General features: G+C 35.7%; 2 protein-coding genes across 2 annotated transcripts; one reads left to right on the top strand and one right to left on the bottom strand.

Annotated features, from left to right (window-relative positions):
- Nucleotides 1-267: 267 nt before the first annotated feature.
- On the bottom strand, nt 268-13405 carry LOC107442063 (heterogeneous nuclear ribonucleoproteins A2/B1). Its single transcript, XM_087160829.1, has 4 exons — nt 13174-13405; nt 10884-11102; nt 5281-5569; nt 268-586 (listed from the first exon to the last, which is right to left on the bottom strand). Exons 1-4 carry the CDS (start codon nt 13180-13182, stop codon nt 381-383), a joined length of 723 nt encoding a protein of 240 aa, XP_087016955.1. The 5' UTR covers nt 13183-13405; the 3' UTR covers nt 268-380.
- A 3036-nt stretch (nt 13406-16441) lies between these two features.
- On the top strand, nt 16442-17224 carry LOC147810818 (uncharacterized). Its single transcript, XM_087162096.1, has one exon. It carries the CDS (start codon nt 16442-16444, stop codon nt 17222-17224), a length of 783 nt encoding a protein of 260 aa, XP_087018222.1.
- Nucleotides 17225-23390: the final 6166 nt, after the last annotated feature.

The following is a 23390-nucleotide window of genomic DNA, read 5'->3' as shown; positions in this document are numbered from 1 at the left end:
TTCTGGAACTGGAGACCGCTACTGCACTGAGGTAATCCTACCCCATGTGCGTCTGTTCCGAGGGGCCATTGGACCAGACTTCATTTGCGAATTAATTAAAATTAGCTATTATTTTGCTCAACTTAGGACTTGTACTCTCATTTCGTATTTAGTGCTAGGCTAAAAAATTTCTACTTAGCATTCAGTTGCAAAAAACCACAGGGATGGATTTCAGTGTCTGCAATACATTAGTCTTCGTACTGCAATTCGTCAAAAATAAGGTAAATATAAAAATTTATTTATTTATTTATTATAGCACCAAACCGCTTCATTTTAAATAAATATAACAGTTGAATACAGAATTTATATTCTTTAGAATCTTTCATCCATAGCTGAGCATTTCAAAACATTCTCTGACGTCTCCTTGTGTCTAAATGAAAAGGACATTCCAAACTATCCAAAGATGCTCGGGCAAATGCATTTAAAGCCGAGCCAAATGATCTCTGCTCAAAAGGTACACTTCTTCGTCGCATTACAGGCGGCATAGGTTTTATTTGGATGCCTTCATTCTGATGCCGCAGGAGTTCCATCTCTAGTCTGGATTTTGCTACAGGGGGAAAAACGCTGTATTTCAAAAGAAAGTTTAAACTGCATTTAGAGAAAATCTGCGAAGCTCTTTCACCAAGAAAAAAAAATCAGCCACAGTGCCTTACATGGGTGCCACTCTTCAGTCCCAGAGACTGAAATCAGTCTTGAGAAAAATCAATAGACTAATAAATTCTATCAATTAAATAAATTTTTATTTTTTTTCATTAGAAATTTTTAAATTTTTTTTTGTCGAAATAAAAAAATATTGTATCTTAATGAAAACATATGATATGGTATTGATGTCAGGACTTAAATTTATCTTCTTTTTGTCAGCTTCACTAAATCTCATTCTTTAAAGTCTTGACAAATGGGATTGACTGAAATTTATCTACTTGTATAATTAAATTTTGTACTATTAATGAATCTAAGTCTGCTCTAGTTTGCTTCCTCCACCATAACCTATCGTCATGCTGGTCAAAGTTAAATCAAGATTATTTTTTTAAAAAAGAAAGAAATTATAGTGCTAGAGCAAAAAATAAGTAATGGTGAAGTGAAAATGTTTGGTTTCAGGTTGTTCAGTAATAGTTGTTAAAATATATACAAGGTTGGCTGTTATTTTCGTTTTGTTTGTTAAAAAAAACATAAAATAAAAAATTAGAAAATATAATCAAATGATTGATTTAATATGTAGGCTAATATCAAGGAAAGCTAAATTTTGGTGTCAGTGTGCTATAAATTTCTAAAAGTTTGGTAAACAACGCTAGACAGTATTATTTGGTCAAAAAATGAGTTCAGTCTTGAAATTTTTTTAGAGTGGCACCCTTGGTGCCTTACACTTGAAGCAAAACTATAATTTTCAACTGCATATGCTATCTTGCTGTTAAGAATTATCTGGGCTTTAAAACGGACCAGTAATTAAAATATTTTAAAAGTTATTAAAACTTTTTTATAAGTCGTTTTGACGGCACTTTTACACCCTAGTGAAAACTATTGGCAATTGAAAAGGGCTACAGGTAGCGTGCTTTCACCTTTAGCGAGTGGAGAGTCATAGAAGAAGGAAGTACGTTAGTTTCTGTCGTGATTTTCAAATAGATTGAAATCTTTCAAGTTAGGAAACTATATGAAACTGAAAGCTACATTAAGAATAGTTCTAAAAGGAAGTGTCATGGAAATTTATAAAATATTTTTAACAATTTATTACAAGAAATATTAAGTTGTTGCTGTTAATTTACGTCGCACTAGAGCTGCACAATGGGCTATTGGCGACGGTCTGGGAAACATCCCGGAGGATGATCCGAAGACATGCCATCGCAATTTTGATCCTCTGCGGAGGGGATGGCACCCCCGCTTCGGTAGCCCGACGACCAGCGCGCGAAGTCGAGCACTTTACGGTAGCACAGTTTAACGAGGACCAATACTGCACACCCTCGGTCCCTACGCAGACTGATCCAAGTGGTCACCCACCCGCACACTGACCGCAGCCAGTGATGCTTGACTTCGGTGATCTGCTGGGAACCGTGTCTTAACGATCAGTCCACTGCGAGACAAAAAATATTAAGAGAAGGAAAAATATCGTAGTACATTCCTATGCAACTGAAAAGAGGAGGAGAGGGAAGGGGGAAGTGCCAAAGGCATGGAACCGGTCTTCTCCCTAGGTGGCGTATTCGAGCGCTGCGATCGCCTATCAAAATTAATGCTGTATTCCCATTTTTCGTACATTTTTATAAACCCAGATAATACAGAACTGGAATAAGTTTCTGAATATTAAAAAATTTGATCACAAACCCTTTTTATTTTCTTAAAACTGTGACTTTTCTCCATATTCACATTACGTGCCATTTTCAGAATAAACTTGGTGGGCGCTGGCTACTGATAGGCTAACCTTGACCTAACACTCATGAGTAACTGTTGCGAACTCATATCAGTTATGAAAATAGCATATTATTTTCAGCAAAGTTTTATTTCATGCGACTACAGACCCTTCGAAAAATGGTCATAATGTGTAGCATTAATTCGTTATTGAACAAATACCATGATATTGACCATTGCATTTCCAACAATTCAGTCAAAGTCATTTAGTCCAGAATTTTTGTCCAGATGTGTGGCAGTCATGGTTTGTTCAGAGTCACGAAAACACAATCGAGTGTATCAAATTGAAACGAAATAAATCGATGTAAAGGCAATGGTGACCCTTCGTACCATGAAGGCACAGTGCTCAAAATAAATAAATAAACGGACCACCCGGAATAACTTTTGATCTAATGATCGGATTTTCACTTTTTAGGACTCAATCATAATAGTTCCTGAGGTTAACCTCAAATATGCTATTTATTTCGTGCGGACATTATTTTAAGTTATGGAACCTGACACAAAAACGTACTTTCTTTAAATAAACATTCTTTTTTTTATGATGGATTCGGATTTCCGACCCCCAAAATATAAGGGGTAGCTGCAGTTTGGACCCCTTGATGTTAACTTTACTTTTTGCGTATTACGCCATATCTCGAGAAATTTTAAAGCGAAATGAAAATTTCTGCACTCAATTATAAAATTCTTTCATACAAAAATAATTCCTTTCAAAAAACAACTTTTAATGAATATTTATTATGTGTTCTTTGGGCTGCTTTTGAATAAAGCAAAACTAAACTGAATCCAGCACAATTAAAAGCATAAAAATGGACAATTAGTTTCGTCCATCTGTAGTTAAACTATGGTTTGGCAATTTTTATGTCTTTCTTTGTGCTTTATTCACGTTCAGCTTTATTCATAAAATGATAATTAACTTGTATAGGCATCCTGACAAGCTACTTGTAGTTTAACTTCTTGTTCTTCGCCTGGAAGATGTCAGAAGTGTTACTCTTTACCGTTACCCGGTTGGCAATTGTGAACCTAAGTCACGGAGTCGAGCAACATTACCCACGCCACACTGCTACTGATGCCCGTTTATGAGCGACATTCACACAACAGAGGACAACACACAGAGAGAAACATCCAAGCACCAAGCGGGATTCGAAGCAGAAACAGTTAACTTCGCAGTCAGAGTACGCTAACCTTTCGGCCTTTTGATCGACTGTAAAATTACTTGAAATTTTATATCGTGAATTAAATTATAATGTGATCGTAATCAAAAATTAAAGTTTAACTCTTTATTACGATAATATACACTGGTTATCATAAATTAAGGAAAAATCACAAAAATAGCGATAACTCTTTCAAAAGTAAGCCAAACCGTGCAAAATTTGCATATGTTGTCCACTAAGAGTAGCTGAGTAAAATTGCAATATGCAAATTAGTGGCGCTGCACTCGGCTTACGTCATCTGCCTGGAGCATAAAAGTCCAAGTTTGAGAGAAAGCACACAAATTTTACTGTGATTGCGACATTGAAAATCTGAGATAGCCAATTCGTAATAATGACCTCTAGGCATCATTTGCCTGAAGAACTACGATGGAGAGCCATCGGGAGACTAGAGGCAGGGCAGAGTCAATCAGAAGTGGCCAGATGGCTAAATGTGAGTCCATCTGTGGTTCATAGACTTTGGAGGCAATTTCAAACCACAGATTCGGCATCTAGGAGGTTCAGTCAAGGACGGCCAACTGTTACGACCAGTGCCGATGACCGATATTTGACATTAAGTGCACGCAGGAATAGAACCGCTACTCCGACACATCTTAGATCCTCTCTTGCTGCAGCCACCGGAAGGTTGGTGTCAACGTCAACTGTGCGCAGAAGGCTCCACGAAGGTGGTCTGTATGCGAGACGACCAGCCATTTGCGTGCCGCTCACATCACGCCATAGGAGAGACCGTTTGCAGTGGGCCCGACAACATGTCCACTGGACGTCAGATCAATGGAGGCCTGTTCTCTTTACGGATGAGTCCAGGTTTAGTCTAGAAAGTGACAGTAGACGTTATTTGATATGGAGAGAACCTGGGACCCGTTATCATCCATCAAACATCCGTGAAAGAGATGCATACGGAAGAGGCAGTGTCTGTGTTTGGGGAGGCATATCCTTAGGAGGGCGCACATACCTCCATGTCTTTCCAAGGGGAACCGTGAATGCTCAGGTTTATCGAGACAACATCCTTGATGCTTATGTGCGCCCATATGCCGGGGCAATTGGTGATTGCTTCCTGTTACAGGACGATAATGCAAGACCACACAGAGCTCGCATTGTTGATGATTATCTTCAACAGGAAACAATTACTCGCATGGAGTGGCCAGCTCGATCCCCGGACTTGAATCCTATCGAGCACGTTTGGGATGCTCTAGGGAGGCGTGTATCTGCCATCAATCCGCCCCCTCAGACCCTTGCCACGCTTGCAACTGCTTTACAAGAGCAATGGCTCTCACTTCCTATTGAACTGATAGACCGCATAATTGAAAGCATCACACATCGCTGTTTGTGCTGTATTGCTTCTAGAGGCAATCATATTCCATATTAAAGGTACTTTTTCTATTGCAAACCGATACTTCCAATTTGTTTATTTTATACATGTGCTAATTTCTATACTACTATTAATGTCTGATAATTTCTTTTTATGTTGTTTAATACCTTACTATGTGTTGTATATTGTGGGTAAGTTTCATAAAATTCCATGTGTAATTTCTTGAGTTATCGCGATTTTTGTGAATTTTCCTTAATTTATGATAACCAGTGTATATTTGAGAAGTACCCTACAATATTTAAATCTATTCATAATGTAATGAATTACCTTTTCTGACAGTAATATCTTGTCCAAGTATCGCATGATTTCCTTGCAAGATTACTTTGTCCACGGGATCATAGTCGTCGAATTCAACAAATCCGAATCCCCTCATCGTATTTGTGTTTCTATCGACCATAATATCTACTCTACAAACTCTTCCAAAGCTTGAAAAATAATCTCTCAAGTCGGTTTCTTGAATTTCAGATTTTAGTCCACCGACAAAGATTTTACTAACTGTTAAAAGTCCGTCAAAAGCTTGAAATAGTTCTCTTGGCACCGCTCTTTTTGTAGTTACCTGTTGTAGGAGAAGAGAAAGAAAAGAAAATGATTTTTAAGAAAGCGGGAGTAAAGATGTCAAAAAAAAGTTTAATCATTAACACAATTAAGTTTTGAAATAAGTAACTGTTCTTTAAATAAGTGCCAACTGATATTAAGTCAGAAAGATCCCTGGTCCGAATCCCAGATAAGGCATTGATGTTTCTTTCCTTCACTTCTCTGTACTCTTCTTACTGTGGGAGCAATGATGGCCCATCTAATAGGGTGCCCCTGAGAGAGTGGTAATCAAATCTGCCCTTCTGATACCCCAATGATGAAAGTCAAATTCCGAGTAGGTATTAGAAAAAGAAAAACTTCTTAAAATAAGTACTCTTTGAGGCGCACTAGTGTCATATAATCACTGTGGTGAGCGAAATTTTTGATGTAAAAAAAATTAAATTTGAAAAAGCCGATTGATTAATTTGCGCAAAATAAGTATTTATCAAAAAGACTTTTCATCGAAAATTATAAAATTTAATTTCTCGGAAACTATTCAATTTTCCAAACAAAGGAACTTCGTTAAATAAGACATAAAACTCATAATACCTTACAACTGTGAACGTGATAGATTATTTAAAGAATTTAAACAAAATATTTGCAAAGATGCATTTGTACATGTATTTGAGTATTAAAACCGTCATGACCAGGGCTAAAAAGAGAAGAGAGAAGGGCTGGTGCATTCCTCTCTTACAGCTGAAGCTACGATTTCCCTCCTCATAACGTCACGCCGCACACAGATCTCGGAGATCGCAAGCAAAGATATTATGAAAACTTTGCATTATTCTCTCTGTAAAAATAAGTTGGACTTTTTCTCGATATTAGCTTTCAAACTTTACACAATTAATACATTATTTCCGCTCAGAAACATAGTTCAAAAACTTTTCTTGGTCATAATGACTAATACATATTACCAGCATTAATTGTCCTTGGTGCTTCAATAAAAATATGTTTTTTTTTTAATGTTTATTTTTAACGAATTAATTCTATTTCTTCATTAATTTTGCTTTTCAGAAAAAAACTTATTTTATTATTTTAATTACCGTTGATTTAAAATTATTCAGTTTTATAATAACATGGGGTAGACTATATTTGAGGATGCCCCTTGATTCTCGCCAAGTTGTGATCACGGTTGATCGCCAAGCTGGGCGATGTTAAAACCCAATCGTGATTCTGATTGGTTTAGATTTTAGCGTTATTTTTAAATGTTCAATATATGTAATTTCAGAGGTCCGTTAGTTGTACGTTGGATACCGGCTGGTAAGGTTACCTTTGAATCTGGTCAATAAGATCGAAGGTATGTGGGCAGTCATAAAAAGGGATTTAAGAAAAAAATGTCACCGCTAGTTCGGTATTACAGACGCCATTTTCGATTCGAATTTCGCCATATTTATGTGGCGATGGAGGTACACAGATTCTATTCATGATAAATTTAGACAGTATCTAACTGTTATTAGGTAATTCTATGCACCTAAATTTGAGAATATTCAAGCTTAATGAGGGAGTTGTTTTTTTTTCCTTTTCTTTCTGCGCCTACTCCATTAATTTTTGCTTCGATCCAAAATCTTTTTAATTGGGCTTATAAATTTTGCTTATATTAGGTTCATTGCAAGTTTTGGCCGATGTTTTGTTGAAATTTTCCAATGTTTTATTGAAATATCACTATGTTTTGGCAGCCATTCCTGTTACCTCGGTGTTCCGCGCAAACAGGAATAGCACCAAACATAAGTCGCCAATTTCGCCAAGGGGTACCCTCAAGTTTACTTTTCCCATAACATGTTTTAAAAGCATAACTATTAGCAAAATGAGCACGTGGTTTCAAGTAAACTTAGGGAGAATAATTTGGTCACGTTGCCCGCTTATGCTGCAACGATCAAGTTAATCATTTAGATAACCTGGCATAATAACTAAAAAAATAATTAGGAATTTCGGAACGAGGAATAAACAACTTTTTTGATCAGAGCTATAAGCTAAAAAACATCACTGATGCTATCTTTAAACTATTTGACTAAACTGAATCGTTTAATATTTACTTTAAAACAATGCCTTCTGCTGAATTAATAAAATAATTATTTTATTAATTAATTTCAATAATTAATTTTATAATTATATTATTATTTTATTAATTATTTATCTTATTAATTAATTATTATTTTATTAATTGATAAAATAATAATTTATTTTTTAACTGTCTCTGTATAAAAAATGTAATTCAATGAATCGAAAATCGGTTTTTGTAATTTTTTTATGATTGTTCTCATTTAGCATAACATTGAACGTCGCATTCTTACAGCTTACGGTTTACCCGCAACCCGGTTTACAGATTACGGATCAGTTACAGATGTTAGAAGTTATGTATTTATTAGGATTTAACATTATTTATAAAGATTTTAAGTATACTTAAGACGGCCTTTTTAGACTAAAACTAGTTCAATTTTGATGTTATTTGCTTTTTTTTAATAAGTAATAATAGATAGCATAATGAGATTTAAGACTTCACGCTGCATAAGGAAAAAAATGAGACCATTCACAATGTTTAATCATAAAAACGAACACGGGATATAATAGACAAAGCGTGATTTTTCTTTTCCTGATGTAGTAAAATTAACTGTTAATTGACTTTATGGCCAAAACATAAGTATTTAACTCAATTTTTTTAATGATCAATAATAACCGCCATTCACACCCTTCAAAGGAATTAACATTCCCTTCTACAATCGGGAAAAAGCAAAACATATTACTTAATAGAACTGGAAATTGAACTTATTCTTGACTAAGAAAAAAAAATAAGTCTGACGTTTAAATAAAAAAACTGAAAAGGTTTAAAAGCTCAGCCTATCGTGTACTGCCCACTGAGAAACCTACATACTCTATGACTTATCGCATGCCCTTAAATAGGGCGGGGCGAGATACAAATAAACAATACTCTATGACTTAAGCTATATTGGCATGATATCGTCCCCAGCGTCTCTCTATTCAAGGTTGCTATGGCATGTCATAGCAACATTTAATAAAAGCAATAGTCACCACTGGTACCATAGGACATCTTCTCGTACCCTGATGAACATTAAATTGGATCCATCAGGAACCCAGACTGGTTTGGAAAGATTTGTTGTTGTATTTCATTTGCGTCGCACTAGAACTGCACAATGGGCTATTGGCGACGGTCTGGGAAGCATCCCTGAGGGTGACCCACAAACATGCCATCACAATTTTGATCCTTTGCAGAGGGGATGGCATCCCCGTTTCGGTAGCCCGACGCCCTGAACCCGAAGTCGAACACTTTACGGTAGAACAGTTTAACGAGACCCGATACCGCACACTTTCGGTCCCTACGCAGACTGATCCAAGTGGTCACCCACCCGCACACTGACCGCAGCCAGTGATGCTTGACTTCGGTGATCTCCTGGGAACCGTGTCTTAACGATCAGTCCACTGCGGGACTAAATTAATAGAGAGATGATGCTAGGAGCGAGCAATCTACTTAAATTGAAAAACTAAGCAAGTCCGGTTATCAATGTGGATTTGAGATTGATAGCACAGAAATATTGACATGTTTACAGCGGCAATCAAGCCCATTATCCTTTTACATTTGAAAATTTTGGCAGACTGACAATATATATCAAAAATATAAATATCTCTATATTGCAAAATAGTAAAAGGAGCTGTGGTGGCTCAGGAGATAGAGCATTCACCTCCCAATCAGGTGAGCTGGGTTCGAATTCCAGGGATGGCTGGTCAATACGAATTCCACACCCGGCGTGGACACGATCACAGTGCAGACGTAAAATATCCTCAGTGGTAGATGTATCATGGGTTAGAAGCCCCTTGCCGTCAGACTTATCGTGGGGGATTTTCGTGATTTTTCTCTTCACGTAAAGCAAATGGGAATTTGTTTTATTAAAAAGTTCTCCACGAACACAAATTTTTCCCATTACTTGATCGAGGCTTGTCTTCTGGATCGGGTTCAAAATCACAAGTCTATGGAGTTGAACATTAGTAGTTTTAAGCCCAAAAAATTAGGTCGGCTGCTCAACGACGGTTAAAAAAAACAGTAAGGGCCGTATTATTTTGAAAACAAACTTTTTTGTGTTTTGATGATCAATGCGAAACAATTACGGGGATTGGTAAGCGGATTGAGCAGGAGACGGGCACTCGTGGCATAATTTAAATAAAAAAAAACAACACTATATTGGAAATAATTATTCAAGATACATAAAAATACTACTTGTAATAATAACTTGTAATGTAACTTGCATAAATATGAGAGCATTACAAAATTAAGCATTTTTATTAATTTTAAATCGTTTACAATAGGCAATTTGCTGGTTCGATTTTTAAATACGTCTAATTTCAGTTGTACTGAAATTTGAAATCATGTAGTCATAAATCAGGTCAATTTAAAAGAATCAATTAATATTGCACTAGTGACGGGAGTTTTTAACTTTTAATTTTTGCACGTTTTGCTGCATGCCGGCCGAGCGGTTAGCCCGCCTGACTGCGAAGCCAATGACTGCGGGTTCGAATCCCGCTTTGGGCATGGAAGTTTCTCTCTCTTGTGTTGTCCTCTGTTGTGTGTGATGTATGAATATGGCCCACCCTAGTTGTTGTTAATTTATGTCGCGCTAGAGCTGCACAATGGGCTATTGGCGACGGTCTGGGAAACATCCCGGAGGATGATCCGAAGACATACCATCACAATTTTGATCCTCTACAGAAGGGATGGCACCCCCGCTTCTATAGCCCGACGACTTGCACGCGAAGTCGAGCACCTCGTTAAACGGTAGAACAGTTTAACGAGGACCAATACCGTACACCCTCGGTCCCTACGCAGACTGATCCAAGTGGTCACCCACCCGCACACTGACAGCAGCCAGTGATGCTTGACTTCGGTGATCTGCTGGGAACCGTATCTTAACGAGGTCAGATTTGCAAGTGGCCGTTTTAAGTACCTTACTTTTGAGAGAGGGAGAAAGATCTTCCCTTCTTGCGAAAAATGCTGGGTTCGACCAGCTTCGCCGGAACCATAGATATAAAGACCCCTATATTAGTCCCTGGCCGGAACATATTCCAGTTTGCCTTGGACTTTCTAAGGTGGATCTTACCCCTTTTTTTTCTAAGATCCCCTTTTTGTTGAGGATTTTCTTGCGGTCAGCGACCTACTGGAGCTTATCGGACTTATGTCAGATTAAGAGGATAAGCAACAAAAGCAACAGCAAATCATTTAATAAGTTGGCTCAGAATCAAATCCCTGCCACTTCGTAAATTAATAACTGTAGGAAAAAAAAACTACTTGCCTCACAACTATTTATGATGTGCGGACGACTATTTTGTACTGCATCTACAGAAGTTGCTTCTTTGAAAGTGATGAATGCAAAACCCCTAGATGTTCCCGTGTCCCTGTTTCGATGAATTGTACAACCACTGATGACGCCATATTTTTCGAAATACTCTCTTAGATCATTCTCTGCTACTTCGGGATCAATGCCACCAATAAAAAGTTTCCGATATCTTACCTGGAATTTATAAAAAAAAAAATAATAATAATAACACCAAACTTTATTATAGAACTTTTGCAATGAAAAGAATGACGACTTAGGAATATTTCTCATTTGTTGATTTCTCTGTCACATGGGCTTTTCGGTCCATGTGATTGCTAACTTTTCAGATTCTCTGGTCTAATAATGAATAAATCTCAGTTTTATAATAATATTTCGTGTATTATTATTAAATGTCATGAAATCAATTATAAAAATAATAAAAAATTCCTATTTAAAATTTTTATTTTTTTAATTCGAAATTTGAAAACAACTTACGCAATGGATGGCTGACTGAATATGTAAACAATAACAAGGTTCCTAAAACCGGAAGAAATTTAGCAAACTTTCGGTGTATCCTTCCGCTTATGTTGTGCTTACGAGGCGCTGCGTGAACAGGCTTAATATTCAAGGAAGTTTTATTATAGTGATTTGTGTTCAAATGTACTCGTAATTTTACCATTCATAAGAGTTTTCTGTAATTAATGAATTCTAACAGGTCTTGAGTCCAAAAGAAACTCAACAAAATTAATATTACAGCAAAAATAAAGTATAAGGTTTGCCATGTTTTTTAAATTTAAAACGTAAATATCTATTCTCTTGTGGTTGCAGCAGACAAACCTCAATTTCGTCATTGAACATTTCGTGTGCTACTATGTAAGTTTTAATACCAACGTCTTTAAAGTTTTATATCTTAACAATTAAATATTTGTTTCACATTAATTGTTTAATACATGGGTGCACATTAAAGGTATTGTAGCCCGAATTTTTTAATATGCAATTAAATATTTTTAAAAATATACTTCTTATTTTAATTTGTAATTCAATACTTTTGTTTTGTACAACTTGGTAAAAATCTGACAGTAATATTTAATTTTTCTTCAAACATAAAAGAGTCCTACGTAAAATTTTGATAAAATTGCGGCCCGCCATTTGATTTGCGCTTTTAATTGTGGCCTCCGGCCTCATGTGAGTTGGAAACCTCTGATCTAGACGTAGCAATAGCTGTATTCCTAGACAATTGTCTAGGCTTATTTCTACGCTTATATGCCCTTTGTCCTTTTCTTGCTTTATTACAAGAAAAATTACGTAACCAGATGAGCTGATTGCATCACATACAAAAGTTTTCAAAAAGTCAAAGTACTTTTTGGATATTGTATAGTTCCATATATGAATGACGAAACAGCAACATGCATTATTTTCCTACCAAAAATCTAAATATGTCTCCGATAAGCGAAACACTTTAAGCTGCTTCAAGCGTTCGCCTTCCAATGAGGCGAACCGGGTTCAAATCCCTGTCGATACGAATTCCGCATCCGGTTTGCACTTACCACACTGCTGACGTGAAGTATCGTCAGTGGTAGACGGATCATGGGTTAGAGTCCCCTTGCCGTTAGGCTAACCGTGGGAGATTATCGTGGTCTTCCTCTTCATGTAAGGCAAATGTGCGTTAGCTCCATCAAAAAGTCCTCCACGCATAAAAAAAAAGTCTCCCAATACTCGATCCAGGAGTTCCCTTGTCTTCTGGATTGGCTTCAAAATTACAAGGCTACGGAGTTGAACATTAGTAATCGTAAACGCATAAAATTGGGTCTGCTGTTCAATGACGGTTATATATGTATAAAAAAAGGTACCAGTAAATCTACTGCTTGTTGCGTGTTCCTTCGGTAATAGTTAATGAATAATAATAATAAGTATATAACTTCATACATCATGATATCTTTTTCTGTATTTGTTTTCAGTTAAAAAAAAAGTCTTTTCAATAAAAAAGAAACACATATAAGTTATAAACTATGCATAAGAAATAAGAATGGATGTAAGAAAAAAATCAAAATTTAGCAACTGGTAATTTTCAGTAATATCTAAAATTACGTACCCGTTTCGGCATGCGTAATGATAGGTAACAAAGTATTTAATGATAGAAGCTGAGAAAGTAATAAAATTCTACTTATTTAAAATTAGGAAATTTAAAACTCTATTTAGTACCAACAATATGTATTACTTTTAAAAGAATATTAAGATTGAACAACCAACTAGAAAGTTACTTTACCTGAATCATAATTGTTTACGAAATCGTTTTATAAAGAATATGATGATAATCTCACTAAACTGAAATATTAATACAGCACTTATTCTTTAGCCAGCATGCACCAAACATATATGAGATAAAATTTGAATAAAACCTGTCAAATAATGTTTAAATGGTTTTTCAATTAATAATCTTAAAATCTTTAAAGGCAATATTAACGGTACTTTTAAAACTTCTCGAGAAAGCGAACACTGTTTGTTTTTTTCGATCTTCAAGAAAAAGAAAATCATGCTCATGTTAACTTTCAAATATTTTTCGCGTAAGCCTAAATTTTTTAAATAATAAAATTTTCGTTTGCCATTTTACTAGCTTTATCTGAGCATTTTTTCTGTTTTTCCACAACGCATTAATAGCTAGGAAATTACAATGGTTTACATAACGTGGGCAAGACAACATATGTGCTGGTTCCTTTCTTATAAGACTTAAAGCTCATTACAATTCATATTTTTTTTCAAAACTTCATATTTATTCTTGTACAATTATTTAATAACTGTACTTTATGAGCTTATAGAAGAAATAAGTATTACGGAATGAGTATTTAAGGAATGAAGAAAAACACTGATTATCGTAGCATTTTGATATTTGTATTCAATTAAAACCTTTCCAATTAAAATTTTATTAGTTAAAATCAGAAGCAAATTTGAACTAATAAAAAAAGAGCAGTTCTAATCTTTGCGTGAAAAATTTCATTACGCTTATCTAATCTGACGCGGCGAGAAATGTTTAAAATAAACTTGAAATCTCGCCAAATTTTACTATAGGGAAAAGCTGCATTTTTCTTTAAAATGTCACTAAAATTAGAACCAAATAAATAATGCGATATTTTAAAAATTATACGCCAATGATGCGGTTATTTTTTAAAAAATGTGCATTTAATTTTAAAATAGATAACTTCCAAAAAGTATGATCACATTAAGTTAGTTCTATTCACTAATTCTCTTAAATTTAGTCGTGCTCGACTTCGCGCGCAGGTCGTCGGGCTACCAAAGCGGGGGTACCATCCCCTCCGCAGAGGATCAAAATTGTGATGGCATGTCTTCGGATCATCCTCCGGGATGTTTCCCAGACCGTCGCCAATAGCCCATTGTGCAGCTCTAGTGCGACGTAAATTAACAACAACAATAACAACAACTTAAATTTAGTCTAGATAATTGACCAAACCCCGGTGGCTGAGCGGTAGCGCTTCGCGCTGTTGTGCCGTAGGTCCCTGGTTCGATCCTCGGGCCGGGCAAGGTTGACTCGGCCTTTCATCCCTTCTGTGGGTCGATAAATGAGTACCAAGCATGCTTGAGAACTAAACATTGAGGGTTCCGCGTTCGGCTGACCACCTGACTGGAACATCTGCTCCTGCACCCCAGAGTCCAAGGTCAAGAAAACTGAGATGGGCACAGTAGGGCTTGGCCCTCTAGGGCTGTCGTGCCACCGAGTTTAGTTTAGTATTATTTGGTTAATTATAAATGACCAAATAATAATTTTAAAAAAAAATAAGATTAGGTATTTGTTCATTAAATGAAACAGTTAATTAATAAATATCATCATATAAGCGCATTTCACTGATTCAACTCAAACTGTCAATAGTTCTTTTTTTGTTTTTATTATTAACCAAAGAGGAATACATGATTTTTAAAAAATGTAAATGCTAATTGCGACTCATTTATGCTTTAAAAGCGTATTTTGATTTCAAGAAGCTTGTGATTGAGACGATTTCTATTCTTCATTGGCTGAGTAGTTCGGAACCTGAAAAATTTTAGAAATCATCTTAAACGTTCGATTTCCTTAAAGATGTTTCTTGAAAAATTCTAACTCTAGGGCATCATCATTTTTGCTATCGAAATGAGCTACAGATAGGGTAGAGCGGATCTCTGTCTCTATGGTAACACTTCTCACAGTGACTCAAGAATCTTAAGAGTGGGAGGAAAGCCTCTTTCCACAAATCTGAGTCTCACAAAATGGCAATCAAGAATTTGAACTTGCAATTTTAATTTCATGATTCTAATTGTCTTAAAATTAAAATAATTTTAATAAAATAAATTGTTTACCTGTAAATTATTTATCTCGCATTTAAGGGCATATTTTTAAATTCTGCTTCACGGTTTTTTTTTCTTCTTTCATTCTGTTCGCTTGAAAAGAAGAACTTTCCCCATCCGTCAGCATTAGGGACGCATATTTTCTGTGCGAAGGGATGAGTAAGGGATTATTTGGTAGCAGTTTCCACCTAGAAAATGATAAAGCTCGCTTAAAATAGGTTTCTTTTTTGGAATTCAGGCACATAGAAATTATCTATTTTTTAAAAATGTATATATAATGATACAAATATTGAATGAAAAAGTATAATCTTAGAAGGGTCTGTGTCCTTTTATTTATAAAATGCGAGGGGGCAAGAGCCCCTTTGGTTTCGTGGCCTCTGAATTCGTCTATTTTTAATATTAGTGTGTGTATAGTTTGGAGAAGTAAGGTTAGCTTCGTTTCAAACAGATAAAAAAAATTTAAGTTAGGAAATTATATAGCAATTAAAACTGCATTAAATATAAATCTCAAAAAAATAATCTGAGAATTTTGAGCTGAGAAGGAGAGGGAAAGAGGGGAGGGTCAAAACAAAAAACGGCTCTTCTCCCCAGATGGTAGATTTGAGAGTTGAGATCGCGAATTTATTTCTACACATGAATTGTTTCATAATTTTTTTCTTCTTTCTTTCTTTTTTTTCTTTTTTTTGCTCATGGAGATTGGAGGAAGTTACTAGTAGCATGGGAATGTTTATTATTTTACAATACCAACAAAAAACTTAAAATTGGAAAGTTTAAATGTTGACATCTCCAAGAGAACTGCGGCGACTGAACTTAACTTAATCGTAACCGCAACAATTACGATCAGTAACTGTCTCTGTCATTCCGCGCGAAGAAAAAGCCTAACCGCCATTGTAGACGTACTGCTCTAACTTTCATGTTTTCCCTTGTGTTCGTTATAATTAAATATTAAAATAATTACTAATTAAAATGTAAACTACGTCTATTCATCTCCTGGACACAACCAGCCACCACAGTGGTGACAGCCGGACGTTCATATATTAAGGAGATTATGTTTCAAATGGAATAACTAATTTCGCTTTGGATATCGGAAGTTTCACAAAAACGGTACTGTGGCTTTTCAATTTTTGTTTCTTAATTTCTGTCGGAATGCATACTGTATATTAATTTAATTTCATTACATATATATATTATTACATTTCAATATGCAAACAAATAACGCTGAAAATACTCACGTGGATAAGATTGCACTTAAATTACCCCCCTTTTGGCGTACAAATATTAAACTTTGGTTTTTACAAGTTGAAAGTGCATTTACTTTATCTAACATAACCAAAGATGAAACTAAATACGCAAGTCTTATTGCACATATCGATGCAGAAACGCTATCTCATGTATCAGACTTGTTATTTTCACCCCCTGCTACTAATAAATATGATGCTTTAAAAGAACGTCTCATCACCGAATTTTCGGATTCTGAAAATAAACGCATTCGAAAACTACTTTCAGAACTTCAATTAGGTGACCAAAAACCCTCTCTTCTCCTACGACAAATGCGAGAAGTTGCTACCGATTCAGTAACTGAGGATTTTCTTAAAACAATATGGCTACAACGTTTGCCCCCCAATGTGCAATCTATTTTATCAATTTTAACTGATCAAACGTTGGTCAAATTGGCTTTACTAGCTGATAAAATACTTGAAACTTCCCCCACCCAGCAAATAAATTCCATTAAACAAAATGAAACTGAAACCGATCTAAAAAGTAATTCATTTGTTGCTCTTCAAAATCAAATATCAGAGCTCAGCTTACAAGTAGCGAAAATGTCTGTGCAGCAATACCGGCGCCGATCAGATTCTCGTGGCCGTACAAACTCAAGGACAAGAAATAAATCAGAGGAACGTTCTCTTTGTTTTTATCATTTTCGTTTTGGAAAAGATGCTTTAAAATGTAAACAACCTTGTTCTTTTAATTCGGGAAACGAATAAGTGCCACGCCATCTATTTTGCCTGCAGATTCCGTGGCTAATAAATTAGGCAACAGATTATTCATTTACGATAAAAATACAAACTTAAATTTTCTTATTGATTCGGGAAGCGCATGTTGCGTTCTGCCTATTTCTAACAGTAAAAATAAATATACGCCAAGCAGCATAATGCTATATGCCGCGAATAATTCACCCATTAGAACTTACGGAACAAAACATTTAAAATTATCATTTAACCTCCGTCGTTCATTTGGCTGGGATTTCATTCTCGCGGACGTCACCTCGCCAATAATTGGCGCTGATTTTTTAACGCATTATGCATTACTTGTTGATCTGAAGAATAAACGTCTCATTGATTCAAACACTTCTTTAAAGTCGAGCGGCTATTTTGCTAATTCTTCTCAGTGCTCAGTTAAAACTATATCTAATAATATGCCTTTTCAAAATTTATTACAAGAATTCTCGGATATTACTAACCCCTCTCAAGAAAGAAAATCTATTAAACATTCTACCGTTCATCACATTGAAACAACAGGTTCGCCTGTACATTGTAAGCCACGTCGCTTACATCCGCAAGTTTTCGAAGCAGTTAAGCGCGAATTTTCAACAATGTGTGAAAAAGGTATATGTCGTCCTTCAAAAAGTCCCTGGTCTTCTCCGTTACACGTTGTTATTAAAAATTCGAATATAAGACCAGTAGGAGATTATCGACTCCTAAATTCAAAAACCGTCCCGGATAGATATGGCATTCCATATTTACATGATTTCGCACATGCTCTCTATGGAAAATCAATATTTTCTAAATTAGATATCGTCAGAGCATACTATCATATCCCAGTTAATGAGGCTGATATTCCTAAAACCGCGATAGCCACCCCTTTCGGCTTATTCGAGTTTCCTTTTCTAAATTTCGGACTCTGTAATGCTGCCCAGACATTTCAACGTTTTATGGATGAAATATTTCGAGATCTACCTTTCTGCTATTGGTACTTAGATGATATTTTAGTCTTTAGCAATTCAGAACAAGAGCATATTCAACATCTTACTGAAGTTTTTAAAAGACTCCGAAATTACGGTCTGACATTAAATGTATCAAAATGCATACTTGGGGTACCTGAAATTTCTTTTCTAGGGCATTCAGTAAACGATAAAGGTATCACTCCTCTTACTGAACGCATCGAAGTAATCGACCGGTTTCTAAAGCCAAATACGATCAAAGAGCTTAAGCGATTTTTAGGCTTATTAAATTTTTATCGTAGGCATCTACCTAACGCGGCAGCAATTCAAAAACCTTTACATGATCTGTTAAAAGGTAGCCCAGCTCGAAACAAAATCATCGATTGGAACTCAACCACTACCGAAGCTTTCGATAACTGTAAGGCGTTACTTCGAAATTCAATGCTTCTTGCCCACCCTTCCCCAGATGCTAACCTCGTCTTGCACGTCGATGCTTCAGATTTCGCCGTTGGTGGGGCATTACACCAACTGATAGGTAGCGAATTGCAACCTCTCGGATTTTTCTCCAAAAAACTTACTCCTAGGGAAACGCGTTACAGCGCTTATGATCGGGAATTGCTCGCGGTATATTTGTCGATTAAACATTTTAGACATATGCTCGAAGCACGTTTATTCACAATATACACTGATCATAAACCTTTAACGTATGCCTTCCGACAGAAATGGGACAAATATTCGCCACGTCAACACCGTCACCTTGATTTCATCAGTCAGTTCAGCACCGACATACGTTATATTAAGGGCGCAGATAACATATCTGCTGATATGTTATCTCGAGTTGAAACAATTCGTACACCTACTGCAGTGGACTATGACGAAATAGCCGATTCGCAACGTGATGATCCTGAACTGAAATTAATTTTGAGTACAAACTCGTCACTTGAATTACAAGAAGTTGTAATTCCTGGCTCCTCCAAGACACTTTTTTGTGACACAAAATCTCAAATCACTCGTCCATATATTCCACAATCGCATCGTCGTACAATTTTCAATACTTTTCACAAATTGTCACACCCTGGAACTCGAGCTACATCAAAACTGATCCGTTCCAAATTTGTGTGGCCTTCCATCAACAAAGACTGTGTGAAGTGGACTCGAGAATGTCTTGCCTGTCAGCGATCTAAAATCAACAAACATACTCGAAGTCGGGTTGAATCAATACCCATACCTTCAAAAAGATTTGATCATGTACACTTGGATCTCATCGGACCGCTTCCGCAATCTAGAGGATTCCAATATTGCCTCACGTGCATAGACCGTTATACACGTTGGCCAGAAGTTATCCCAGTCACTGACATGTCAGCAACAACTATAGCATCAGCGTTTTTCACAGGCTGGATTGCCCGTTTTGGCATACCAGCCTTCATAACGACTGATAGAGGAACAAATTTTGAATCATCATTGTTCTACAGCCTGACGAAATTGCTTGGAATTGAGCGTTGCCGAACAACAAGTTTTCACCCGCAAAGCAATGGCCTGATAGAAAATTTTCATCGGCCACTCAAAGCCGCTTTGAAGTGCCATGCAACAACAGATTGGACAGATATTCTACCAGTGGTTCTCCTCGGTTTGCGATCCACAGTTAAGGAAAGCATCCAAGCAACCCCAGCTGAACTAGTTTATGGTGAGACATTACGCTTACCAGGTGATTTCTTGATTCCCACTACAAACGATGATCCTCCACAAGAATTTGTCTGTAAATTAAGACGTCTATTTCAAGACTTAAGACCTCGACCGACGTCACACCATGAAAATCGTCGAATTTTCATACATCCCGAACTTAGAAATTGTTCACACGTATTCGTACGTAGGGACTCTGTTCGAAAACCTCTACAACCTCCGTATGACGGACCATTTAGAGTCATACGAAAAAGTGAAAAACATTTCACCATCATGATACGTGAAAAAGAACAGACAATTTCTATTGACCGTCTCCAACCAGCATTTGGACTATTTCAATCCGAACCAAACACGATCCAAACTTTTCCCTCAAAAGAACCGAGTCTACCAAAAGATTCTCCGGACAAACCTGCACAACGGACTAGATCAGGCCGCAGAGTTACCTTCCCCGATCGTTACGTATCAGTACCCTGATACTGGCGGGGGAGTGTGCGGCGACTGAACTTAACTTAATCGTAACCGCAACAATTACGATCAGTAACTGTCTCTGTCATTCCGCGCGAAGAAAAAGCCTAACCGCCATTGTAGACGTACTGCTCTAACTTTCATGTTTTCCCTTGTGTTCGTTATAATTAAATATTAAAATAATTACTAATTAAAATGTAAACTACGTCTATTCATCTCCTGGACACAACCAACCACCACAGAACTTTAAAAAAAGTACAGCAGTTTTCAAAAGATGTTCCCAAAATAAACTACCGTCTTCTTTTTCATAACACGCGTTTCCCTGCAATAATAATTCTCCATGACTGATCGTAAGACACTATTCGCGATCGCAACGCTCGAGTACGCCCTCTATCGGGAGCCTGTAAATATCAGACATTAATTTATCACGTTTTCATTTAGTTCCATCAAAATCATCGGCCATGACGGACGCCATTTTTTTAGCAGCAAATAAAAATCAAAATTTCCCTAAGGAACAGCTGAAGAACTTGGAAAAACTAACCAGAACATGCCAAACATTGAAGCAGAACACGCCAAGCATTTGAAGAACAATTTCTCAATTATTTTTACCTTTCTATTACCAACAACATAACTTACAATTTCATGATCACTTGCTGTTACAGATGTGTATATTACGGTAAAATAATATTTTCTGTCTTCAATTCATTACAAATTAAAATGAAGTCAACATTGCTTTCGTCATTCCAATAAAGAAATGTGAATTCAGAACGTCAAGAACTGCAATAGTTATAAAATTCTTCAATGTCGTTAGAGAACAGTATATATTTCTGTATCTATATAATTCGGAAAACAACAATAAAGAATCAACCAAATTATTTGAAATAGTGTCATTTGTGCTGATGATTAATAATTTTTTATCGTTTTCTTGGTAAGTATTTCTTCGTTTTGAAAGAATAGATAATTTCAACTAGAATTCAGCTGTTCTGTTTCTAAGCTACGTATTCAAATTCATACCGAGATCTTACAATTATAAAATTTTGATGTGTGGTATGTTATCTAAAAGTAATAAAGGGATAATCTCTGTACATATTATTTGAAAATAAAACTTTCAAGCGAAGAACATTTCATTTGGAACTCTACGGATTTATTAAGAAGGTAAGTGTTATGATTTTTATAATAAAAAATTAGCTTGTAAAACTTTTTGTTCTTATTTGATGATAGTTCTCTACAGAATGGTTTCTTACGTCTGATTAAGAACTATAAGAATAATAAGAAAAGAAACTACATGAAAATTTTTATTTCAATGTAAAGAATTCTTAAAATCATTTTTTATCCTAAGAATTCTTTATTTTCCGTTATATAGTTTATAATTTTTTGATAAAAATTGTTGTCAAAATACTTTTTTTGAAAGCATAAATGGTATAACATTATGTGTTTATGTATACTTCTTGCATATTCTAATGTTTCAAGTAATAGGATTCAGAAAAGTATGAATAAAAATTCGGTATTTATGTATTAACGCCACAGCAGCTACAGATTTGGCTGTTTTTAAGTGCCGCCAATCTACACCTAAAATTTTTGTGACAAATCATAAAACGAAACACTTTATTCAAAATCAAAGTAGTTTATCGGATTTCGGTGGACAATGGGCAAAATATTTCGCTCCAGAAAAAATAAAATTGCATCTTGTTCTATTTTTGGCAAATCCCAAAGACGCATTTTCGTAGCACTAAAAAATGGTAACAAAAATCGGAGAACAAATCATTTTGGAATTCTTCTGATTTATAAAGCAGGTAAGTGTTAATTTTTATGAAATAAAAAATTTTACTTTTAAGTAGTTTTTTTCTTGATGATAGTTTTCTATAGAATGGTTTTCTACGTCCGATTATGAATCAGAAAAGAAAAAACAAGAAAGTTGTTTATTTTAATATAAGGAATTTTTAGAATTTTTTTTTTTGTTTTATATCGTAAGCATTCTTTACTTTACGTTTTTCAGTTTCTAAATAATGATTTTTATTAAAACTTAAAATTTTTTGATAAAATTACTTGTCAAAAAACTTTATTTACAAAATTAAATTACATAAAATTATGAAGCTTATGTATACTTTTTGCTTATTTTAATGTTTGAAGTAATATGATTCTTAAAACTATGGAATGTAAAGTTTAAATAGGCCTTTCAGGTTATATCATTAAATTTATTTCTCAGGTATTAGGTTTAAGATACATATTTTTTTCTGTTTATTTACAAATATTTTTCAGATGTGTTTTGGATGTTTCTTCTTTAAAAAAAAAAGAGATACCATCTTGTTTTCGGTTGTATAAGAAAGGATATCAAACATTTTTCTTTTTTAAATTTAATAAGCCACATTAAAGAACGAACGTTGCAATGCTACACGCTACATTAAAGACGTCTCCAGAGTAACTGAATGACGGTTCATATAGAAATCGCAGGTATGCGTCTCATACAACAACGCCCCTTATAGTTCGTTGCGATCGCGATCATTGAAGTCAAGCATAACTGGCAGTGGTCAGGGCTCTGCTCTGATCAGACTGCGAACTGTGAAGGAACAAGGATGTGCTGTTTCGGTCCTTGTTAAACTGTTCTACAGTAAAGCCTTCAACTTCACGTGCTGATGGTTGAGCTTATAAATTGAGAAGAGCCTTTCCCTGCATCAAATTATTCTCAGGAATGTTCCACAGGTCGTCACCAGCAATCATTGTGCAACTCTAGTGCGACGCACAAACTACTACCGACGCATTATTGGTAGTGATAGTGGGAATACAGGAAACTGTTTAAAGGTGAACTACAATCCTCCTCTTTAAAATAAGTTTAAGTGCTAAACACTAGTACATATCTAGTCCATCTTTCTGGCTTAATTTTTTTCTGTGAGAACCAAAACTCGTAGTTACGCATTGGGAACTTGTCACGTTGTCAATTGGATACAGTGAGAACAGCCTCTTAGGTAGAACACGAGTTTACAGCGCTACCTGAGAAAAACGTTTTGAAATAAATTTATATAATATCTTCAATAAAGCATTGAGTTTCTTAACGCTCTATCTCTTTG

Source organism: Parasteatoda tepidariorum, chromosome 4 (genome assembly GCF_982258835.1).
Source record: "Parasteatoda tepidariorum strain Cologne lab strain chromosome 4, Ptep-v5.0, whole genome shotgun sequence".
Classification (NCBI taxonomy): Eukaryota; Metazoa; Arthropoda; class Arachnida; order Araneae; family Theridiidae; genus Parasteatoda; species Parasteatoda tepidariorum.
This window is presented reverse-complemented; position numbering and strand designations above follow the sequence as displayed.